This window comes from Cloeon dipterum, chromosome 3 (assembly GCF_949628265.1).
Source record: "Cloeon dipterum chromosome 3, ieCloDipt1.1, whole genome shotgun sequence".
NCBI classification, from domain to species: Eukaryota; Metazoa; Arthropoda; class Insecta; order Ephemeroptera; family Baetidae; genus Cloeon; species Cloeon dipterum.
This window is the reverse complement of record NC_088788.1, coordinates 24,653,986-24,678,471: the sequence shown is the minus strand read 5'-3', so window position 1 is coordinate 24,678,471 and position 24,486 is coordinate 24,653,986. Positions and strand designations below refer to the sequence as shown.

At 37.1% G+C, this 24,486-nt stretch overlaps 1 protein-coding gene across 3 annotated transcripts; it reads right to left on the bottom strand.

Moving 5' to 3' along the window:
* Window positions 1–1,335: 1,335 nt before the first annotated feature.
* On the bottom strand, window positions 1,336–24,262 carry LOC135939227 (hexosaminidase D-like). 3 transcript variants are annotated; one of them, XM_065483499.1, is made up of 13 exons: window positions 24,139–24,262; window positions 17,039–17,176; window positions 16,921–16,975; window positions 16,628–16,843; window positions 16,409–16,573; window positions 16,024–16,210; window positions 15,764–15,838; window positions 15,512–15,713; window positions 14,880–15,053; window positions 14,716–14,823; window positions 14,453–14,539; window positions 14,193–14,376; window positions 1,336–1,797 (listed from the first exon to the last, which is right to left on the bottom strand). In XM_065483499.1, exons 2-13 carry the CDS (start codon window positions 17,065–17,067, stop codon window positions 1,777–1,779), a joined length of 1,503 nt encoding a protein of 500 aa, XP_065339571.1. In that variant the 5' UTR covers window positions 17,068–17,176; window positions 24,139–24,262; the 3' UTR covers window positions 1,336–1,776. The 3 variants fall into 3 exon arrangements, with proteins under 3 accessions (XP_065339571.1, XP_065339570.1, XP_065339569.1); XM_065483498.1 differs by lacking the exons at window positions 14,453–14,539; window positions 24,139–24,262 and adding exons at window positions 14,576–14,662; window positions 17,234–17,353; XM_065483497.1 differs by lacking the exon at window positions 24,139–24,262 and adding an exon at window positions 17,234–17,347.
* Window positions 24,263–24,486: the final 224 nt, after the last annotated feature.

The window sequence follows — 24,486 nt, the reverse complement described above, 5'->3', positions numbered from 1 at the left end:
CGGACATCAAATCAAGAAAGGTCCGTAATAATATTTTATGCTAGTTTGTAATCCTGTTTATGAACCATGCTTACATTATGTGCATATAGCTAGAATACTTAAAAATATGAAAGTGTTATGAATTCGCAGGCGATGCCTTAATATTTTCCGCTACTCGATTCAGTTGACATCAATATAATTAAATTTGGAAATTTATAAGTAAATTGTAGGCACTTTATTTAGATTTAATTTTCACCAGTTGGGCTTTCTAAAAACCTGCTGAGTAGGTTCCTTGAAAATAGGGCCCGGTAATACGTTTGTTTTTCATTATAAACTTAGTACTTTTTCAGAGCTGATTATAACTATACTAAGCCAGTTGTAGCTGAAAGGGGTGAGCAAAGAGATAAATTATCTAATATCACTATGTAATTACTTTTATTCTTCCCCCACTACCCTTCCTACAGAGAAGTGTCCCACATCAAACACTTCGCGACGAAAACCGCGCTGCGAATGATATGAAATAAATAAATGTGAGGTTGTATTTTTTAATAAAAATTATATAAAAATCAGACAAAATAAAAGATATTTTGGCAAAGACAGATAAGACTAAGTCTTGGTTGGACCCCAAAAAATCACATCATAGTCTCATTAAACTTTATAACCTTGAAATTTTCGTGTCACTTTGACAACAAAAAATGGGCAAATTACTGAAATAAACAATTAAAAAAAATTAAAATGCTTTCTAATAGAATCGTAAACATATCTTCATTATGATTTTGTTATTTTAATGGTCGTTAAAATATACAAATTGAACTTCATCTATAATTCCTTTCATTATTTTCATTAACATAATTAATATACTGACTTTAAAGAACGTCCATTCAAAGCACAAAATAAATGTTGAACAACTATACTAATGCAAGGCTGCCTCTAGTGGAATTAACTTGTATCATATACAGCCAGAGAGTATTAAGTGGTTGCATTAGATGGCAGCACAACATGAAGAGAGAAAGGCGGTATTCGACTTAACCACTAAAACGCTTTGGCTTTCGTGATCCCCAAATGAGCGCCTCTCGAAACATGCATAAAGATTTCTCCTTGGAAAATTAGATAGCTAAAATGGAAAACCTAAACTCCCAATTTGCAGCGATATTAGTTCTTCCGCAGATTCGAGTTCATTCAATTATATATTCATTTGTATCTCAATTATATAAAGTGAGACAATCCAGAATAAATGAGACTATATAATTTGTTCTGAGAGCTTATTCAGTCTATATATTGTGTATAGTATATAGGAATATTTCTGATTGTCCGTTGATCTTATTTCACATGTTTTTTATAGCTATAAATAAAATATTTTATGTAACTTATTTGTTCTTATGATTTATTTATTTTACACACAAATAAGCAACATTCTTTTTTTTTATCAGTCAAAATGAATAAAGTTGGTTGTATAGAAGCTTTGAATTAAATTAGGAATTTAATACACATTTTGCACTTAAAACAATTGCTTCAGTAATTATGATACAAATTAAATTAATATTTTTGTTCAAACAAAATCTAAATCCTGCCAGCATAGGATCCGCTGAATTGAACAAATTTGTAGTCAATACAAATTTTATATTTGAGATGTTAAGAGTTCATATATAATGACTTTAACTATGTACACTCCTGCAGATCTATTTTCCATAAATTTACAAAATCGAATCTATCTGGAATGGCAGCAACTGAGAAGACAAGCAAATTTATGATAGTTGGTGGTTTGATCTTTTTAATATGCATTCTCTCCTTCCTTCTTCACTGAAACGGCGGCAAAATCTGTAACAAATGGAGGCACATATATCAGAACAGAATCCACAGGGCCATGGCAGTTGTAAAAGTTATATTTCTCTATTTAATTCACCTGCCGAAAAAGAAAATAAAGGTCTCGGAGACCAGACCAAACTTGATCTAAATTCGCCACTGCCTAGCGCTTTCATATTTTAACCGCAAATCCTTCCCACACAATAAATGATTTTGCATCATTTTATGGGCAACATTGCTCGAAACGAAATAGTCCTACTTTAAAAAACTACACTCAGGATGTTCATTCACATCCCAGCAAGCAATTAGCGCCTTTTCAGACTGTTAGCACAATCGTTCAAAGAAAGTGGTCGCGTAATATTTGGCCAAAAAAAATGAATCACCGCTTTCTGTGAGAGGGGCAAGCAAGCAGCGTGGACACTTTAGCACCTTTCGCTCAGTCCTTTCGAAAATATAGGTATTGTTATAAATGCACAAGATCTTTCCGAACGAGTTGCAGCCCAAACGCGTGATTTCAAACGATGACGTGTTCAATCGAAAAAGGAGCACTGAAGAGTATATTGTAAATAAATGCTATAAGTACATGAGGCAGGCTAAACTTTCCATTCTTCAAACACAGCCCACTATAAATTGACCCGCACACAATGCAACATGTATCCGCGTGCAGTTAAAAGGAAAGAAACATGGAAGGAAATTGACTTTTACCTGCCAGGTAGCAGCAAAAAGAGGATTGCTAGTTCAAAAATTAAAATCGTGCAATAAAATAATAAATGTAAAGCATTTATTGAAAATACAACGATTGGAACGAAAGTCATTTCAGAACAAATCGTTTTGAATTTTCTCTATTGCAAAACAAGCAAACTTTTTCCTTGTATTGTAAACATTGCAGCTATACCTTAAACAACCTTGGCGGCGCTTTCAAAATTAAACTAATTATGAATAAAACGGGACCTGCCTTAGTCCAACTAGACGTCTGGCAACCCTGTTGCTCTCAGTCTGTAGGTGTCAAAAGCGCAGACAATAAACCTTCCCCGCAATAAAAATCATTCCGCGAACGGTCCACAATTAATTATACGCGGGAAGCTCGAAATGAAAAAGAGGCAATAAAAGCAGCAGATTGCCGTGGCGTGCTCTTTTAAAATATGCAAGAATGCTGACCGAATTATGGGTTTATGGTGACCCGAGCGCGCGCAGTCTTATGCAACTGTGGTATGCAAAGGTGTTCCCAAAAGTCAGCCTCGAGTTGACCGGTGGGCATTTATTCGTGTGTAATCGTTTTAGAAAGCTAGAGCTTCGTTTTCTTATTGGACAAACACGGTATTGCTGAATGAAAATCGTCCTCGGTGTCAACCGCAACTGATCGCGTGTGAGCTGTGTGATTTCTTTCCACACGCGTCACTCCGTAATTATTTATCAGAGCAATTATACATATATACGTGTATACCGACAAAGACGGCGAGAGTCGTTTTCTCACATTTTATGCCCATGTTTGCTGCTTCTGCCGGAGCAGAGAATTCGCTCAGAGAAAACAAAAGCAGGATGAAAAAACCGTGTGCTTCAAACCTTGAAATCGACGCACAATTTTGTGGGAAAATCTCGGACGCGCTGGAGAAAAGTGGCTAGGTTTGGCGGCATGCACTCTTGCGCAAGCCGATGAATTTTGTCGTGAGGATGAGGAATATTGTTGCAGGAATTACTCAAGCTGCTGCGACAAATTGCTTTTTGTGAGCAATTGCCGTTGGTTCGAAAGTTCCCCCTGGCGATTCCTTTGCAGTCGCTTCATTATTGTTTAGCGTGTTGAAATTGAAACTTTACGTTTATTACACAGACCCGGCAAATTGCTCCAATTTTAGCATAATCTGCGAATTACGCTTTGCTGCATTACACGCACACGTGCAAAGTTTGACGGTGGAATTGATTAAAGACATTCCAATTAGCTGCTCAGCGAATGGAAAATAGAATATATAATATAGCCAGCGACGGCTGGGCACACGTGCACGCGTTTAATTCGCTTTTATAATTGCTGGGAAATTTACTATACAAATGATATAAATGCTTTTTGCCGCTTGGCGTCTGGGGTCAGGAGTTGCGCCCGCGCGGCGTGCAGTGCAGGCGAAGGTTGGCGTACACTTTAAAGTTCATCTGAAAACAAGTTTGCCGTCAAACCAGCCTTGACTTGGTGCCTGTCCAACGCACCCTGGCGTGGCAGGCGTGCATTTCAGGTCAATTCCCACCAAAATGCAATGATATCAAAAAGTTAATTTTACGCATAAAAGGCATTTAGTCGTTGCATCACTTGAAAGAGAGTGACTACTGAAACTGAAAGAAATTAAGTGGTCTAGCTCCCTTTCAAACACGTTATCAAAATTCTCCAGACTTTTTGACTTGAAATAAAATTTAAAGAGATATGTGTATAGCTACCATCAACTTTCAAAAGTTTAACCTTTCCCAATAAAGAAAGTGTTTTCATGTTGATAAAAGCTCTGTTCAAATCAAAAAGTTCTTTAATGGTGAACAAAATTATTTGAATGAGGTGTGCGCGTTTGCTTCAATGAAAATATAGCTGCAAAGTTAAATAGAATCGTAACAATCCTATCAAATTCTTTAGTGAGGAATTTCCAGCACATAATATTGCAATTTATTGTAGACGATATGGATTTCTCAATGCTGCGGAATAAGAGTTTTTAGCAAAATGAATATTGAAATTTTTTCACACGTGAAAGTTTTGTAAATCTTTTCCACGATCACTAACTCCTCCCAAACATTTTTTCAGCAGCTTCGCTTAAAATAACTAGACGCCTTAAATGTAAAAGCAACAACCTTTTTTAAACATATTCCTGGACCTAATTAAAATTGTTATGCAAAACACGCAAGCCATTCTAACGTGTGCCTTTATTCCAAAATGCTTTTAGCTTCGTCTCAAGTTGTATGGTCTCCTCGCGCAGCACGCGCAGCAGTGTGACGGAGCGAAATATCACATTTCGAAAGAAAAAAATGTGGGGAGCAGGATAATCAGAAGATTCGCCTGCCTAAAGCCCGAAACCGAAACTCACCTGTCAACACAACTTGGCGGCCAGGAGGGACGCCGCAAGAACGACGAGAGGAGCGGTGAGCGTCGCCGCGCCAGACGTCTTGGGCTTGGAAGTGCTGGGCTTGGGGGTGGGCTTGCTGCTCGAGCCCGCGGGTTCAGGCTCGGCGGTGGGCTCCGGCTCGGGATGGGGCTCAGGATGGGGCTCGGGCTTGCGGGTCACGTTGACCTTCATGATGTACGTTTGCTTGGCTGTGGTGGTTTCCATCAGATTCGTGCCGGACTCGGAGGTGTTGACCTTATATGCGGGGACGAGGGGCAGGCTCAAGTTCGAAGACTCCAGGCTGTGGATATCAGGGAAGATCGTATCTGACGTACTGTTAGCAGTGAACAAGTCCTCCGGCCGCAGGTTAACGCTCTGCGTTGTAATACTGGACGGCGTGGTGGCGTTCACGCTGTCCGACGATTTGGACGTAGTGTCCGCGGCCAGGCAGAGGGCGGCGAAGCCGGCGACAAGCAGCAAACACTTCATGGTGACTTGTAGGAGCGAACGCAGGTCTTGTCTGCACAACAATTATTCCTGCACTGCTGCTGACTGCCAGTGTGTGAATAGCTGAAGCCGCCGACTCGGAGAGCGTGTGTGCTGGAGAAGTGGACGCATGACGTCACGCCCCGGCCTGACTCTCAGGGTATTGGCTGACTGAGCGGCATTCGCTAGCCAAGTGTTATGGTAAAAACAAACTATAAAGGACCTCGATAATACACGTTCTGGTTATGATATAATGGGAAATAATTGAAATCGACCATTACAGGTGTTATCTAATAAACTTCATGAATCACCCTTTTAAAAAACAATAAATTAAGCTTTGCACGTGTTAATTACTTCAAGTATTTCTATGCCTTTAAGTTGGAATAGTGGAAATGACGATTATAAAATTGCTAGACCTTATTTTTAAATTCATTAAAAACTAGTTCAACTGATTTTTAGAGAAAAAATCAAATAACACTATAATCCTTTGTATAAACTTATTAACCCATCTCATTAGCTCCAATTATAGCATAGACTCAGTGAAACCGCAAATATTCAAGCTGGTGCTAAGGCCTCGAGCAAACAATAAACCTGAAAATTTAATTTTGAAATGAAGTTTCAAATAGCTTATTATCTTAATAATTAAATGTCGCAATTATGGTTTAAAAACCCACTGGAATATCTACTTTTGAAAATTTATTGATGGTTGCAGTTAAAATATGTACGATGCGAATTCGAAAATTACCAGATTTTAAAAGTAAGAAAAATAGGGTCTTCACTGAAATGCCCACTTATTCAAATTTTCAAATGAATGCAGAACTGATGCGAAAACTCCGAAAACATACGCATAACAGCGAGCTTAATTAAGGTTAATAAACGTTACATGATTTCACCTCCTAAATTAGTAAATATTTCTCTTATTACACTGCTTCTCGAAAAATTTTGGCGCTCTCCCCACCAATGTGCCGAGATTCCTCCTTACACGCAGGCATCTGAATTTAAATTAATTGCTAATCAGATGGCAAAGCTCCTCCTTCTCCTTTTCACCTGTACAGGTCAGGGGAGAGAGAAAAGAGCGAATATTTCCTCTTGTCTCTTGCCTCTCCTCTCCGACAGCTCATCTCTCTGCAGGTTCAAATGACTTCAGGGCAAAATTTTTAGCGCGGGCACTCCCATCTCCTCTTATTAGAGCCGACCGGCGAATAGTGTTTGGATTGTGTTTTTTACGACTTCAAGCTCAATTTATCACTCCTTCTACGAAAAATAATCACGCGCGGGCTCATTTCCAAACGTAAAATGCAGATAAAGAAGAGAAACGAAATCCAGCGTTCTTTGTGTGTTCTATTTCTAACTGTAAATCGAAAAGTTTCAGCTAACATTTTGTTTTTGAATTTCTTAATCGCCTCTGTTTTTCCGCGTTGGAAGCAAGCGCGCTTTATTGAGGAAACGCAATGCAAAAGAAAATCACGTACACGCACAGTCATGCTGCATCTGCCGGCGAGCAAGGAATTCCCTTGCACTGAAGTCAGTTGCGACGATGATAAAAGCATCCACACATTTTTAACCTTCAAGTGCCACAGGACTCTAAATAAATGTTTCTCTCTTGATTGCGTGCGCGGATTACAATTCCCTGACGACGAGTTTTCCAGTCGTAAATAAAAGTTGCTATTGCTGTGTAGTGTTGTCGGCGGCGGCGGCGGTGCGCTGGCCAGTAAATTCACTCATTTTCTGTCCCAAGTCCGAACGCGGAGTCAGAACAAAACCCACTTGAAAATCCTACCAATTACAGCACTTTTGGATTGATGACCTTAAATTTTAAAAAAATAAGCGACCCGAAGGCCAGCAAAACTCCAGCCTTGACAATTAAGCTTTAGTTTAGTAGAGCACCCTTGAAGTTTGAATAATTTTCTCTGCAGAAAACCGTCTCTTCCAGCTTATGATGTTCTAATTTCCTATTAGCTGTTTCAGTATCATATTACCACAGCAAACCCACAAACGAAACAGAAAATCGTAAGAAACGGATACACATTGATTCAAAATCCAAATTCCTCGATAAATTGTAACTTAAAAATCTATCAAGTGTCGCTGCTATATTTCATTTTAATCACACGACTCTGCCGTTGACTCTCGCCAATGTAACCTGTTCGGGAAGCCACGCCACTGAATTACGCTTGCCCGATTATCTGAATTTTTTTAAATTTCATTCCACAGTCTTGTACCGTCGAGAGAAAAAGTAAATTGCTTAGGGATGCAGGCTTGGTAAACGTGCTGCGGCTGCCTCTGCGCTCGCCAGTGTATAATATGCTATGGTCGGAATGACCCGAAAAAACCGGTTGGGGCCCGCGCACAGCCAGCCAGCGTGTTTATGCCAATGCTTTTTTGCCGCGTCCTCATGGAAAACGGGAGGTGTCGAGCCCTAGGCCCCTTTTGTTTTACAGCTCGCAGCCGTTACACAATAGGAAAGGAAACGAGAGCATCCATCGCGAGGAATCTCGATTCCCGATTCAGGCGAAAGCTGCTGCGAAGACGGAGACGGCCGTGAGGCAACCCACGGCGCAAAACGCATTGCTCGCTGGTGTAACATGCGAGCGCGCGAGTCACTCGGTGATTATCATATTTCGATCTAATAATGCGAATTTGGCGAATCATTTAGGTGGTTTCGCTTACTTCTGTGTTACCACATTAACCGTTTTTGTTGCAGTTAAAATTTTTGCATATTTGTTGAGAGGAGAAAGTGTTGCCCAATACATAAATATGGTTAATATAAGCTTTTTGTGCTATTATTACATTAGCATGATTTTTTTTAATAGCAGTGACGCAATTTAAAGTGGAATGATACTGGGCAACAATTGAAAATTATTTAAATTGTTGGATGCCTTAAACAATTGACCGATAAACAATTTGTTCAACAATTTGCAATAATAAAAAAATGACCTTCCTACAGTAAAAATTCAAATTTTGCCAATTTTCTCCAAAATTTACAGTGCTCGAACATATTTTCTTGGCATATTCCGATTCCTCTCGTCGAGATCTGTTCAACGGTGTATGCCACGTATTGGGGAAACTCTTGGTTTTGAATTTTAATCGGATTTCAAGTAAGGAGACAGCCATTGTCATTTGAAAAGCACGGTAACTTTCGAGCCAATTTTCTCCAAAAATTACAGCGCTCCTTAGGTCAATTAAGGTTTTTACTAAATCCTAAGGGACGAGTCTATGCAATGGCAACAAGCGTTTTCCAGGCTTTTGCAGTATCATTCCTCTTTAAAAGTTGTTTCTGCATGGGAAAAACGCATTTTTGCGAGAACTAGGAAAAAGTTTTTAATTACTTGGATTTGACCCGGACAATAGTTATTTGCTTATTGTTTTTCTTATAACCCTCGTTAGTTTGTAAAAAATTTAAATTCCAAAATTTATCTTAATATTTTTAAAAATTTCTAAATTAAATTTTACAAAAGTTATCATTTTTATAAGAGTGAACTAAGACTTAGAAAGAGTTAAATATCATTTGTTTAAAAATGTATAATTGTGCATGAGATTTTAAAATTGGAAAATTTCCAAGATGTGGACAATTTCTCAATATTTGCTTGTACAGTCCGGACAAGAAATTTAAAAATTATTTCGGCTAATCCCAAGCCTCCATCAGTAAACCTGGCTATTGAAATACGTGAAATACCCACCGTCACCTGACACACATGTGCACACGTACTGACCATGAATATTTTCTAAGGGGCGAGCGTGCGTGGCTCATTCACACACCCTACCGATTGACAATTTTTTGTTTCCTTAGCAGCAGTTAATAAAATTTCTCTTTTCGACTGAGCAAGTTGCCAAGGCAAAATTCCATATGTAATCTCCCGCACGAATGGGTAAAATTGGATTATTAACAATAATTCAACATGTATAATCATGTCCATAAAATAATTTCTGGGTATAAATACCTTGCACGCTTGAAAAGTATTCATTCTTAAAAATATACTTTGTTCGGCGTGTGATGCTGAGCACAAAACAATTTAAAATTTGAATAACCAAGTTAATATACCACTTTGAATGAAAAATCACGCGATATTCTTTTAGGCCGTAGAATATAGACCCGTTCTTGGGAAAAAATTAGTGTGTTGATTTTCAGTGAATACGATGATGTTAAAACTTCGTCAAAGGTTGATGTTCTGAAGCCTAGTAAAATTGAATTATTATTGTTATTTGTACTCACTAAAAATATTTTGCCGTAAGAGTCATTTAAAAAGATATTTCTCAATCTCCGTCAAAATTTTGCTGTGTCTTAATCAAACACATTGTTTGGCAGACATTTTAACCATAACATATTTATAATACATTAAAAACGAAGGACATTTAACTAATTAAAACCATTTGTTATTCCAATTTAAAATCATTTATGGTGCAAAACACCATCAATGAACCAAAATCACAAAACACTTTCTTCGCGTTGGATAAATCCACGCCCAAGAGAATAAATTTCGTGCAGTTTTTCATTTCAAAAGGAAAGTATGAATACAATTTTAGCGACAAAATTTTCGTCAGTCTACATTCTACGCGTAACTAAACGATAAGTTAATTTACAATCAGTTGACAGGTAAGGTGAAACATTGTCACCTATTCCTGGTGTAGTTTTAAACACACAATTGGATAGAAATTTTCGAGCTCTAGAGCTCTGGCAGAATTATCTCTGTGGACAGCACGAGTTTGTGTGTTGGTTGAAGCATTGCGCAAAAGTCGGCGATTTCGCTGCTGCGAACAGTGGAAAAGGAGATAACCCAAAAAAGTGCGCAGTGTAAATGAGGCTAACCCTGATTATGAACGAGCGGTCGTAATTTTCTGAGCACATGCACCACCGACGCGATCTTTCGTTATTAAAATAAGTGCAACATGTGGTGTGCGTGCGTAGTGAGATACGGCTGATATTTTAATTATATTGCACCGACCTCGCCCTCGACACATTAAAGCGTCGCGCAATGTTTAAGGACATGCAGGTATCATCCACTGAAAATGCCGTCATTCACAAAGTCGACCGTTCCTAATGGAAAACACTTTCGTTCTAACGGAATCCGCGTTTTTCGCAGTTATTGTCCTGCTAGGATTGCTTTGCACTAAATATCCGCACATTTCCTCCGTGCGCAGATCGCATCATGACAGTGACTAACAGGGACAAATACGAGTTTCCTTCTTTATTCAAATAAGGCAAAATGTTGAATGATAGCACCTGCAATGTTGATTTCGTAATCTATCCATATTTACAATTTTATACAACATAATATCCACTATAATAATTATGTATATAAGCAATAGTTAATCCACGCCAAGTCAAAAACTTCCCTTATTCTATTGAAGGAAAAATCATAAAATTTACCCTATATTTTTAACTGCTTTTATTATTTGCACATCATGGTGTCATGGTGCATGATTCTAAGAACTTTTTAGGTCTGCAAGGTTCCATTTTTCCAATTCTTTTACTTTCCATTTTTGCACCAACTTTAGCGCTAAATCGCAAAGTTATGACATCATTGAGAATACAGTGAGTTGGCACAACACGTTGAAAAATTAGACGAGTATATACTGCTCATTAAAACGCGCTTCTCTTTGGATTCAGCTCAGGTAATTCGTACAAAGAAAGTTCATTACCGATAATTAAAAGGAATGAAAATGCGCGAAGCGTTCCTTCTCTCTCGGAGCGTCGTTCATGCCAAAGCCAAACCACCAGAGCAGGGTTTGTTCGTAGCATTAGGCTTGAGAGCGGATGGCAAAAGGTGACGTTATAGGAGCCCGTGTTTGTCTTTGCTGTGCCCTTCGTGTATTTGAACAGGCCCGTTTGTGTGGACGAAATGTTACCGAGCCGCTAATGTTCGAGTCAACATTAACAAAATTCGTACGCGCTGACCACAAGTGCGTGATTCGCACCTTTCTTGCGACCAGATGACGCCTCGAAGGAAATCTTTACTTTCTTTAATTGACACGACCGGCGTGTGAGTGAATTGTATCAGCGACCCGATTTCCACTTTTCTAGTTATTTAATACGTTGATTAAGTCAATGTGAATAATTTATTCTGGTTTGAGACAACATAACATTGTTAAAGAAGTTTTCAGATCAAGGTGGAATTCAAATTCACGTTTTTCACATTAAATTAAATGTGTCGTATTAAAGCGACAAGTTAGGTGAGGGGATTTCAAATATGCTAGTTTATTTGAGATATTTTCAGTCCTTGATATAAGTTTGAGGCAAAATTGATCCTGTACTCACGACTCCATAAACCTTTCAATAAAAGTGCGATTTAAGTGGAGTTTGATTTTTGATGAATTTGAAATGTGATTGCAGCGTTTCCATTTTTTTTCTTTCAGGAATAACTTACAATATTTTGGTATTTGCCCAAATGCGAAGTACCTCTTAACAGCTCATTTATCTTCTATGAAAATTACTGAGGCTGTGATGATCCGCTTTAAGAACTACATTTAACTAATAAATTGAGCGCATAAAGAATAAAATCTGGCGATGTTTTATAGCAAGTAATCCACTTGATCTTGTACCCCAATATTATAGATTAAATATATAAACCTACATTGAGTTGGGGCGTTATGATGGAACTAATTGTAAAAGAGCGCACCCCATTGCATCGGTTTTGATTTGCTATCATTAACACTGACAGTAAAAATCTAGGAAGTGTGACGAAACAAAACTAAAATTTTATTGATCTGATGAGTTTTGAAAAATATGTTTAAAATTATAAATTAAAAAAATGATAATATTCTCTATTATTTTCTTTCCTGTCTTTACCCATTCCTACATGGTGAATACAACCATTATAATTAAATGGACGTTCTTGTAACCAACAGTTTTGAGGAAAATAAGGTCTTAAAACACGTGCAGCCAGATACAAGGAAAAACTTAAAAGAGGCCCGATCAATATCATTATCCCACCGTGACGCACTATCATATTAGCATGCACATCTAAAGAATGCCAAGTTCTCTGTCGTTATTCAGCCGGCTCACCATTGCTAGTGTGCAAGAAGAATACTTAATTTTGGCTTATTGTCTCTCTCGAGCAGCATCCATTCTGCTGTATTACGCTGCCCGTGCAGCGAGCAACTTGGCAATAAAATCCAAGAAACAAGTTCAAGGCTACTTGGCACTCTCCCTCAGTACATACCTTTGTCGCCAAGCGAAAGGGCAGCAAGACAAAGACCACAACCAACACTTCTGATTTCGATGTATCACCGTTTTACACAATTCTCAGCGGCAGCAAACAAACGCTTGTGACAAAGTCTCAGAGACAAATATGCTCCGATTTTAAGCTAAAGCCTTTTTTCCGCCTGAAGCCTTTCCGCACAATTTTTAGTCGTTTTAAGTAAGTAGCATATTGCATATTTAAGTTTCGAAAGTTTCAATTTTCTCTAACTTTTAAAAATTATACAATCAAACTTTACTCTTTTAAATTCTGTTACTTAACAAATAACGTAAACACGTGATGTAAAATGTTAACTGATCGTGAAAGACGAGTCTAGGCAGGAAGCACAAAATAGTGCGCTGGTGGAAATCGCTAAGGTGAATATACGCAGTTTGCAGCGTTGCGCAACAGTCTGGCAGAGGTGGTTGCGAGTTTGTTTTTGTGCCGAATGCTGTATTATGAAGGTATAAGAGGGCGGTGAACGAGAAATACGCTGCACATGAACCACATGCAGTGACAGTGCGATATATATTATGTCCTTCCAGTTGGTGTACCACCTCCGCAACCGACTCTAGAACTCATGAGACGCACGACCGGTGCTACAATACTTGCAGTAATACGAAAATAGTTGAGTCTGGAATGACCTTTGGTATTGAAGTTAATTTAAAAATAAATATATGTTAAATGTAAAATCGTTACAAAGTTTTATCGCATATACACACTTATTTTGGTGGAACAATTATTGCAAGAATTTAAACTAAAATAACGAAAAAATACAGTTTGTAAGAACCCAACAGGACTGAAAATTATCATGAATATATAAATCCGTGTTCTTTCTTTGGTTGTTGTAACGATCTCATTTGTGGTACTGCAATAAGTATAATTTAAGAATAACTTTTCTTTTGTCCATTGGAATATTTATCCAATCGTGAATTTTAATCTTCAGTGTCTTGTTATCACAAAATCCAGTATATTAATTAATGAGAACGGCCAATGCTCAAAACCATGGCAACAAATCTTTCATGGTCTGTTAAATAGTGAGATTTTTATATCCATATATAAGTGAAATCAGGATGAAACGTAAGTCAAGGAACACCATACAGCACGAAATTATATTTTGTTTACGAGAGTAAGTAAGAAATATTTTACAATCTAGACTCTTTTCTTGGACGCTGTATTTTAGGAAAACCTTTAGTCAAGCGTAATGTAGGTAACTTGAAATGGGCCAAATAGCAGTACCACAAATGAGATCGTTAGAACAACCAAAGAATAAACACGGATTTTTCTAAATAATAATAATAGCTATGTCATAAGATAATTTCATAATAATAGCTGTTTGTTATTTCAAACAGTTCTCATTAATATTCATTTGAATTGCAAAATCAAGTTACGTCATCAATTTTTCATTACTACTTCATACGAAAACTGCGCTAACTAGAGTGGTTATCTTTGTTTTAGGTAGTGTATATACTATGGAAGATTGGCAAACGGGGTGTCCTCAAACAGATAACGATATCTTCAACTAAAACAAGGAAGTCTGATGTGCGTGGCCAACAACGAATATATTTTTCAAAATAAGTTTGATTTCACCTCACTGGGTGTTCTACATTTATTTAAGAAAATCAAAACAAAAGTGGAAATGCACTAATGCATTAAAACCTCACAGTTCTTCACTTGCCTTCAAATTTCTTGTTCGTCCACCGACAGCCCACTGATGTTCAGCAAGCTGCAGAAGCTGCTTCAATTGCTCTCTTTGAGGCTCCAAATGAGTACCAAACCATTCATCAACCGACATGGCAGGAAATAATTTAGCTAGGGCTGGTTTCAAATAATTTTCAAGAGCCGCTATTTCATCTAGAAGCCTGCAATGCAACAATTCAAAGTGACGCCAAGCTCAATTTGCAATTCTTTGCTACACTCAAAGCAGACAAAACTCACAGTGGAATCGACGAAGTTAGAAGAATTGTGTGAGCAGGATTTGTAAAGTTCTGTTTAGCGAGATAGGAAGACAGCCACGACACAGCCCTGTTGAGCACAAACAAACAAATTTCAAATTCTCACCGTTTTGCAAAGGTTTTGATGCGTTTTATGCGTGATGGGTTGGAAAAGTTCATTTTTACAAAGTAGGGGTTCAACCATGTTTGAGTCCTAATTAGCAAAAAAGTCATGCTCAATAAAACTAGTAACTTAAGTGCACTCACGTTTCTCCTTCAGTCACGGATCTAATTTTAGCTTGCAGATGAACAAACCACTCGATCCCGTGGCGGGCCTCCCAACCAGGAAACCCAGACGCTGGGATTTTGCTCAACCTGGAATCATTCCAACAATATAGTCTAGATCATACTTGACGCGAAATTTAACTTACTGTGGAGGATATGGATTCAATGGCACTAATTGTCCTTCAGAATATCCGAGATTTTTGGACACGTTCCTGTGCATTTCGTAAGTAAACAGTCTTGCTTGCCACTGCGCCAGGCAAAGTGCAAGACTGGGAATTCCAGCTGGCAGCAACTCGCACATCACAGCATAGTGATCAAATCTGAAAACAACTTTTAATTAGCATAACCTCTTAAAAGATTAGAACAAGTAATAATGTATCAATCAATGGATATATCTTGGTTTTAATGTAAACGTTGCATGCGTAAAAATGCACGCTGGGAAAGTGAAAAGCCTATTCTTGTTAACTTTGCATTACTAAATTGATATATAAATTCCAAATTTACCCGCAAACATATTTTTGGTATAACGTTTAAACAGGTAAAAAATATTTTTAAGATGTTTAATATGAGAAAATAAAATCTCTTGGTGAAATGACAGTATTTTTCCAAGATTTTATGGCCAGTTTATCGAATTATAATTCATATATTAAAGGAAAGCAATTTGGGTTTTCAAGTGAACAGAATATTCATGCTTATTTTGATGGGTGATGGATCTTTCAATTAATTTGATCAAGTCAACTGGAAAATAACTAAGTTCAAATTTTGATAAATGAATCACCTTGACCATCCAGTCAGCGCTATTCCTAAAATTTTCGGTAGCGTTCCTCTGTCGTGCTGAATCTGCAACTCCTGAAGCCACCGCTCTTGACAATCAAGGTGCATTGAAATTATTGGCAGCTGTATATTTGGACCCGATGCGCCTTTATATGCAGTGGCAACCCAAATTCCGTCAAAAACCTTCATGTACATTGGCCACAGATCTAAAGCGTTCCAGTAAGTTTAACTCCGATTTATCTCCAAGAGAACAAACCTCGCGAAAGTTGGAATGTCTTAGAGCTTCGGTAGTGCCACACCATTGGCTGGACTAATTTTCCCAGCTCATACTCTGAAAGGAAGATATTAGTAGCTGATCAGATAGTAATAATATCTATATTTTCGTTTTTGGCGTGTTGTACATATATCAGTATAATTCTGCACTACATACAACCAATTGCAAAAAAATCAACATAAAAACATACTAACATAAAGGAAAACAGCTGTAATAGGGTGATTAAATGGACAAATTGTTACCTATCAGCAAGAGTGGATCAATGTGGCGAAGCATATCGTCCCACATCAAAAGTTGCAAGTGAGGATACTTTTCTTTCAGCCATCTCAGGACTTTAGTTACATGGTCCAGGAAAAGCCTCTCTTTAGCACTTTCTCCTAAGCTAGCAAGTTTTGCTTGGCACATGCTGCAAACTCCCAAGTGCCAAACCTAGCACAATTTTTAACCGCAATCTTAATTTCTTTTATTCTCATATCTAAAATTTGTAAATAGTGATAACTTTTAAAAATGATATTGAAAACATGAAAAAAGAGAAAAAGGCTAGCTGAAAACTAATATAAAAGACCAGGTGATGCACCCATAAATAGATGCGAGAAAAATATGAAATGATAAGCAGAATAAAATCACCTCATCTGCACCAATATGCAGCGTTTTTGCACTAGGGTGCATTTTGATAACTTGCTCCAGCATTGCCTGTACCAAAGTTAAACTCTCGATATTTGTGGGGCAAATCGAACCTGGGAAATTTTCCACTTCCCGAAGTCCACGAAATTTGTCATGTTTTAAAACAAACTGAAAAAACAAAACGATTAGCTGGTTATTTTTATTTGTAGACACTCTTGTTACCTCCAAATGTCCAAAGGTTTGAACCAATGGAATCACCTCCAGTCTATGTTCTTCAGCCAGTCCCAAAATTTCAGTAACTTCCTCCTTGGAATACAGCCCTGGTGAGTCAGGTCCAAACGATCCTACCACACGCAGGTGTTCTCCATCATATGGAAACGTGTCCTCCCATTCTATTAGAAGACCAGTTGCTCCCCATTCTTTAAGCCGTGGAAGCAACTATAAAGGAGAATTCAGAACATGGTATGATGTAAAGATGTTTATAAAAATGAAGAACAACAATATTGAAAACTTACTTCCTTGATGTAGGACAACCTTGGCGGAGCACCTTTCAGGTCCAGGTGGACAAGTCTTAAAACAAGATTTTTTTTTTATAATGGTGTGGTATTAGTAAATATTGAAACTGATAATAACCTTTGAGTTCCAAGCTCCAGAAGTTCCATTTTACGATGCTTCTGCTTATTGTAAAGCTTTTTTTCTGGATTCTGGTTTAAATGCCCTTGAATAATTCCATTGTTCACCCCTGTCGAACTTTTCTCAGAACCCGCCCAGCTAAAACAATGAATCTAGGTTCAAAAGAATATAATTAAAATGGAAATAAATATTTACAGGATTATGGTAAACGCAAATACTCCGCTTGTCAATAAGACTAGTTTCAGAAATAATTTTTTTTTAGCTCTGAGAAAATTTCTGCACCACATGAAAACCATCATTCCTGTCGCTCACCTACTTTGCACAAACATGAGCTTTTATATCCTCACGCTTTATCCAGCTTTATCTTACTTGATACGAAGTGTCATTGTACAAAGTATGTCATCAGGTTGAAACGTCAAGTCAAAAAACAACCAAAAATTATTTACTCTCAAATATTGACATGTTTTTTTTTATTTTTTATGTGTTCCATAATGCTTGAGGGCATCATGTATATTGTATTTTCTTTTGTCGCACTGTGTGGTTTTACTATCATTTGATGCGATACGAAAGAACATTATTATAACTTTACTTATATTTATTATGGTTCAATGTGTATGTAATACAAAAATCGCAATTCTCGATCAGTTAACTTCTTGGCCGAATAAATAAATTTATATTATGCGCTCAATTAAATTTACCTATGTAAAATTCTTGTAGTGGAAGCAGAAGTGTGAGTGAGCGAATTTTTATTTAAGCATAATATTGAAGCATGCTTAAAAAATGAAATTATTTTAGTTCCGAGTGGTTCACTTTACAGGCTACGCGTATGTAGATATATGTATACATGTCATGCATAATACTTAAAAATATAAATTTATTAACAGGAATTTAATGAACTTAAGATTTCTGGAAGATATCATACATATTTATGGGTGACTCACACTTCTCGCTCACTCACACTTCTCGCTACCATAGGGAATTTAACATGGGGGGACTTTTCAGCTGGTTAATTTCGTTCGGAAAATGACCGCACACGCCACCTGTTGGTTGTATGAGATGGTATTATCTATGAAGATAATTTTAATATCTTTTCGAAGATATTTCGCACCTAGGAAGTCTGCTAATCCGCTGATCAAAAATTCCCATGTATTTTGCGGGGTGCATCGACCTCTCACCAAATCTGTGTTTGAAGGTAATTATCACATTTATAATAACTTAAAAGGTTAGCAGACTGATGATAGACCATGAACTAAATGCGCGAGTCTAAGTTTCACTCTAAATGATCGCTTAATATGATAATAATAGCTAAAAAACGAAGTGAGCGAGATGTGAAAGTTGCCACACACATCTCGCCCACCTGTAATTTTGGCTATTTCCTCTCTTTTTTACGGTTAAATTATTTGTTGCTAATGATTTTTGTATTGAAAAAGATGCACCCAACTCCTTCCTAGTCGATACATAGTTACGATGTCAGAAAATCATCACTGAAGGGCTCGAACAGTCAGATAGAAAATAACACTCGTGAGACGCCTGAAAAAATGGTTAGCAGATATTTTCAATGTGCAAAGAAAATTAAATGAGCATTATCTACTGCTGTTTTTTAATGATAGATTTACGTCATTTCTTAAAAATGGAATGTTGTTGTTAAATTAAATTTGTTAAAATTACATTTTAGTTGGCCCAGCTGACAAGTGCATTAATTTTGCAAACAAAGGGATCAACGCACGGTACAAATTTTCTCAGAAATATTATTTGCACTTTTGGTAGTGCAGCTTGAATAGTTTTTCTGTTATGTTAGCCACACAAAATTGTGTTTAGTTTTAATAGAGATAATAAAGTATATTTGAGAAAACTAAATAAGCCGATCAATAAATTTCAATTAATTAAATTATAATAACAGCGAAATCGAAGAGTAGTTTTCATTTAATTTTGAGAATGATTTCAAACTTTTTTCATCGTACTTAAAAATGAGCCAAAATCTGTGAAAGCAGCAAATTGTTGTCCAGAGGGGTTGATGGATTTTGAACATTTTTTTGCGTTAACTTTACCCTAATTAACCGAAAAAACAGTTGAGAAAACTCCGACTTTCCGATTTTTGCGGATGTTCAAAGGTCAAAATCAGGGAATTTTGAGTACTTTATAATTTTGCTCAGGAGGTCCTAGAACAAAACTTAAGAAACTATTTAACTCGTCTCAAAGGTCAAGGGCATAAAAATTGATTTTTTTTATTTTAAACTCAAATTTGAAAATGAATGTATCAAAATATTTTTTTGTCAGCCACTTTGTAGAGCACAAAAAATTAAGTTAAAACGTTAAAATTTTTAATGGCATCTTGACTCATTTTTTTTAAATAAAATTTGAAAACTTCGAAAACCGATGTTTTCCGAGGTTGGTAAAAAACGATTATCGACTAAATCTCGACTTCTAATCATCTGATTTTGAAAATCCGCATACCGTTAGACTCGTCATGACGTCCCCAAGTGCACTAAAGGGGTATGAGACCAACCAACCCCCAAACCCCTTTTAACCCCCTCAATAACGTGAAATTCAGCATTTATTCGTCCGTTTCAACCCCTTGGCACAACGTTGACGAGTAATTGTCTTCTTCAAACTGATTCAACTACTTAGTTCACCTCCAGACGAGTCAAATGGCACTTATTTTTTGTAAATAGGACCACTACAATCCGAGATTCGGGTGCACAAAGATTTTTGTCGAGACAGACGCAATAAAATACTCATTGAGCACCAAATCTCGAATTCTGCATTAAAATCACGTCACAATTATAAAATAAAAAGTACACCGCTTATCTTGCCTTGACACTTTTTTCGGGAATTAAGGTTGCCATCCCATTCAACCCCTATTACACACCCCCATCCCATGTGCGTTTTTTTATCTAATTTTGTGCGGAAATAACGCGTAATTGAACCACTCCCGAGACATTGACAGCAGAAATGGAGGCCATAATTTTATAATTGCGACTAGATTTTAATGCAGAATTCGAGATTTGGTGCTCACCGAGCATTTTATTGCGTCCGTCTCGATAAAAAGACTTTGTGCACCCGAATCTCGGGTCATATGGGTCCTATTTACAAAAGTTACGTGCCGTTTGACTTGTCTTGAAATGAACTAAGTAACTGAATTAGTTTGAAGAAGACAATTACTCGTCAACGTAGTGCCACGGTGTTGAAACGGACGAAAAAATGCTAAATTTCCCGTTATTGAGGGGGTTAAAAGGGGTTTGGGGGTTGGTTGATCTCATACCCCTTTAGTGCACTTGGGGACGTCATGACGAGTCTAACGGTATGCGGATTTTCAAAATCAGATGATTAGAAGTCGAGATTTGGACGATCATCGTTTTTTAACAACCTCGAAAACAAGGGTTTTCGAATTTTCCATTTTTTTTTATTAAAATGAGGAAAAGTTCCATTCCAAATTTTAACGTTTTAACTTAATTTTTGGTGCTCTATAAAATGGCTATGAAAAAAATAAAATATTTCGATATATTCATTTTCAGATTTGAGTTTCAAATCCAAAAATTAATTTTTATGACCTTGACCTTTGAGACGGGTTAAATGTTTTTTAATTTTTGTTCTAGGACCCCCTGAGCAAAGTTATGAAGTACTCAAAATTCCCTTTGACCTTTAAACGTCAGCAAACCCCGCAAAAATTGGAGAGTCGGAGTTTCCTCAACTGTTTTTTTCCGTTTTTTCGGTCAATTAGGGTAAAGTTACCGCGAAAAATTTCCTTCAAAATCCATCGACACCAGGACATTAATTTGCTACTTTCACAAATTTAGGCTATTATTTATAGCCTTAATTGGCCTTTTTTTAAACTTAGGGGTTTCATTTTTATCCCTAATGCCGCGATGCGGAAACCAGCAACAAGAAAAGTGGCAGGTCGGCGCCGTTGCGCCTCACAGCTACTTGAGCATTTCAAGCCAATAAGTTATACACCTTTTGCAATTGGTATCTACTTGCAATAAATTTTTCAGGGGAGAAAAATTTGGAAAATAAGGTCAGCCAAAATTACGGTTTTTACAAATTTTCTCAGAAAATGTGACACAAAATAATGGGTTCTGGGTGATATTTTCAACCCTATCGGTCGAGCTGTTTCGTCACTGCACCCCTATATCTAACCTTGAAAAAAGTTTAGAAAATTCATCGTGCAAATAATATGTTTCCTATACACCAACATTTTTCGCTGAATCCGAATCTGAGGTCTGTTTTTTGTACCGGCGGTGGGTAGGGTTGCTTGGCTAACAGGGGATGACGGCAGTCAATATCAAATTTTGCAAAAAGTGTCGTGCCGCACATGTTTCCGGGGTGAAGTTTTCCGCAAAGACCAAATTTGAGGTTAATGACTCAACATTTTTCCGGAATTTTTAAGATTTAAAAGAAAATTTGGCCAAAATCGGAACATTTTGTTGCCTTCCGAGGACCACATTTCGAAGGCGGTCGAATGTCATAAATCTCGACGCAAAAACATGAAATTCGGTTTGTGGGCATAAAATGTCGTGCTGAGCAGGATAAAATTTGGTTTTTGAAAATCCGACCGAAATTGTCAATTTTCATAAGGGGTCCGAGTTTGGCCTTTTAGCTCAACACCTTTGGGTCCAAGAGCAAAAATAAGCACAGATTCTTAAAGCTGATGAAATTTGCAATATTATTCATGTTGGAAAATTTTTTCCATCACCTTCGAATTTTCCGGAAAATTCCTGTAAAATTTTGTTCAACTCTATCCAAAAAGAAAAATATCGGGAAAATATTTTCAACATAGTCAAACTTTAGCTTTTGTCTTAGTTAACATCCCATGAAAAAATAAAAACATTCGTGCAAGCCGTTATCATTTTGCGCGCGATTTTCCAAGTGTCCATCTGGAAAATCAGAAAAAAATCTGAAGTGTCCGAAAATTGTCAAATTGAACATATATGGACTCGTCATAGAGTGCTGATTCTAAAAATTTTTGGTTTCTTAAAATCCGAGCATTTTTCAAGAAGAAACACCATTTTAAAAATGTTGAAATTTTACAAAGTTTCAAAATTCTATAACTTTTTGAAAATAGCTCAGATTTTAAGACACCAAACATTTTTGGAATCAGCAATTCATGAGGAGTTCAAAAATGTTCAATTTGACAATTTTCGGACACATTTGATTTTATCGATTTTTCCAGGTGGACACTTGGAAAATCGCGCGCAAAATGATAACGGCTTGCACGAATGTTTTTATTTTTTCATGGGATGTTAACTAAGACAAAAGCTAAAGTTTGACTATGTTGAAAATATTTTCCCAATATTTTTCTTTTTGGATAGAGTTGAACAAAATTTTACAGGAATTTTCCGGAAAATTCGAAGGTGATGGAAAAAATTTTCCGACATGAATAATATTGCAAATTTCATCAGCTTTAAGAATCTGTGCTTATTTTTGCTCTTGGACCCAAAGGTGTTGAGCTAAAAGGCCAAACTCGGACCCCTTATGAAAATTGACAATTTCGGTCGGATTTTCAAAAACCAAATTTTATCCTGCTCAGCACGACATTTTATGCCCACAAACCGAATTTCATGTTTTTGCGTCGAGATTTATGACATTCGACCGCCTTCGAAATGTGGTCCTCGGAAGGCAACAAAATGTTCCGATTTTGGCCAAATTTTCTTTTAAATCTTAAAAATTCCGGAAAAATGTTGAGTCATTAACCTCAAATTTGGTCTTTGCGGAAAACTTCACCCCGGAAACATGTGCGGCACGACACCTTTTGCAAACTTTTATATTGACCGCCGACATCCCCTGTCAGCCAAGCAACAACCCACCAAAACACCCTTCCGGCTGCCGAAAACAAAAAACAGGCCTCAGATTCGGAATCAGCGCAAAATGTTGATCTAAAGGAACACTTTTGCAAGATGAATTTTTGAAACTTTTTTCAAAGTGGTTTCCCACAAGGAACCTTTTTTCAAAGTTGGATTTTGGGGTGCAGTGACGAAACAACTTGTCCAAAAGGGTTAAATTTTTCATAAAAAAAATTCCAATTTCTGAACGACGCGCCATTAGAATTTCGATCCCACCCCAAACCCCAACCACTCTTTTAGGGTGTTCAGTTCTTTTTGAGCGTTGTATTTTTCCTCCCCCTGTATTTTTTCTATTATTTAAATTTTTAACAAGCGCTTTTCGTGCTTGAAGTTTAGTGCCGGGGAATTTTTGATGAATAAAAGTTGGCCGAAAGTAGCGGTTGGCGTCAGAAAAACCGCGAAATTTGGCTCCAGGACCGATCTCAGGGTGAGGTACCCTGAAAAAGGTCGTCAGGGTGGGTCAGGTGGTAGGTCTCGGCGAGACGACTCGTTTGAGACTTCGTGGCTTAAAATCAACCAACCCATCGAATTTTAACAAAAAGAGAACCATTATCGCTTGCTCACTTTCCGAGTCAGCTAACCTTATAATGTACCCTTTTTTACCAAAAAATATTTGAAAATCTCATCAATTTTTAATATCAGCCTAATTTTATCTTTTAACGATAAATATTGTCCGTAAAATACAATATTTCCCCCAACTAAACACTTTTTAAATCATTACCTTAACTCCATTATTTATTTTCTTAATTTTTCCTGTCAGCCTGACCACAAATCTAACCTCAGATTTGGAATCTCCATTAAATTTTGGATAAGAAAAGTTCTATTTCGCGACGAATATGATCAAATTTTGCATCAATCTTAAGTTTTAAAAGAACTGAGCGAGAAGTGTAAGTCAGGTGGGCGAGATGTGTGAGTGCTGAGCGAGAAGTGTGAGTTTCAACAAAGTGAAAAAAAATCTCTTACAAATTAATCTCTCACTTCAATGGTCCAAAACTCAATTGGGAAATATGCAATAGATGGCATTGCATGCCTCCATTGCCGGGAAACGTGGTTTGGGAGGGGCGTAACAGTGCTAAATAGGTAAATATGAGTAAGTGGGCGAGAAGTGTGAGTCCCCCATAGATACAACATACATTATAATATGTATTATGTACATAATACATATGTATGTATTATACATTATGTTGTGACGAATTTCTCAAACTCTTAAAAAACTGATCCTGTTTTCACCTTAAAATAAGAAAGGTAGACCATCCTTACCTTAAATTACTGTCTTACGGCTGAACACTTTTCTCATTCTTATCAATGAAAATAATTTATGCTTTGTGCTTGTCGTGCTTGTGTACGTATGATAATGGCGCCATGATGTTTGTATACAGATACCATTTTCACCAACATAACAAATGTATTCAAAGTTAGACGAGCTTTTGAATTATAGTATTTTGACGTACTTTAAGTAATTAATAAACATTTTAATCATAAAATTAAATTTAATTTAAAAATTTATAGCTTTTTTGACTGCAATAGGTCTGGGTAAGTTTTTTCATAAAATTATTAAGTTACTGAACATGAATCAGCTGCTTAAGGCTTCAGGTGGTCAAGGAAAGC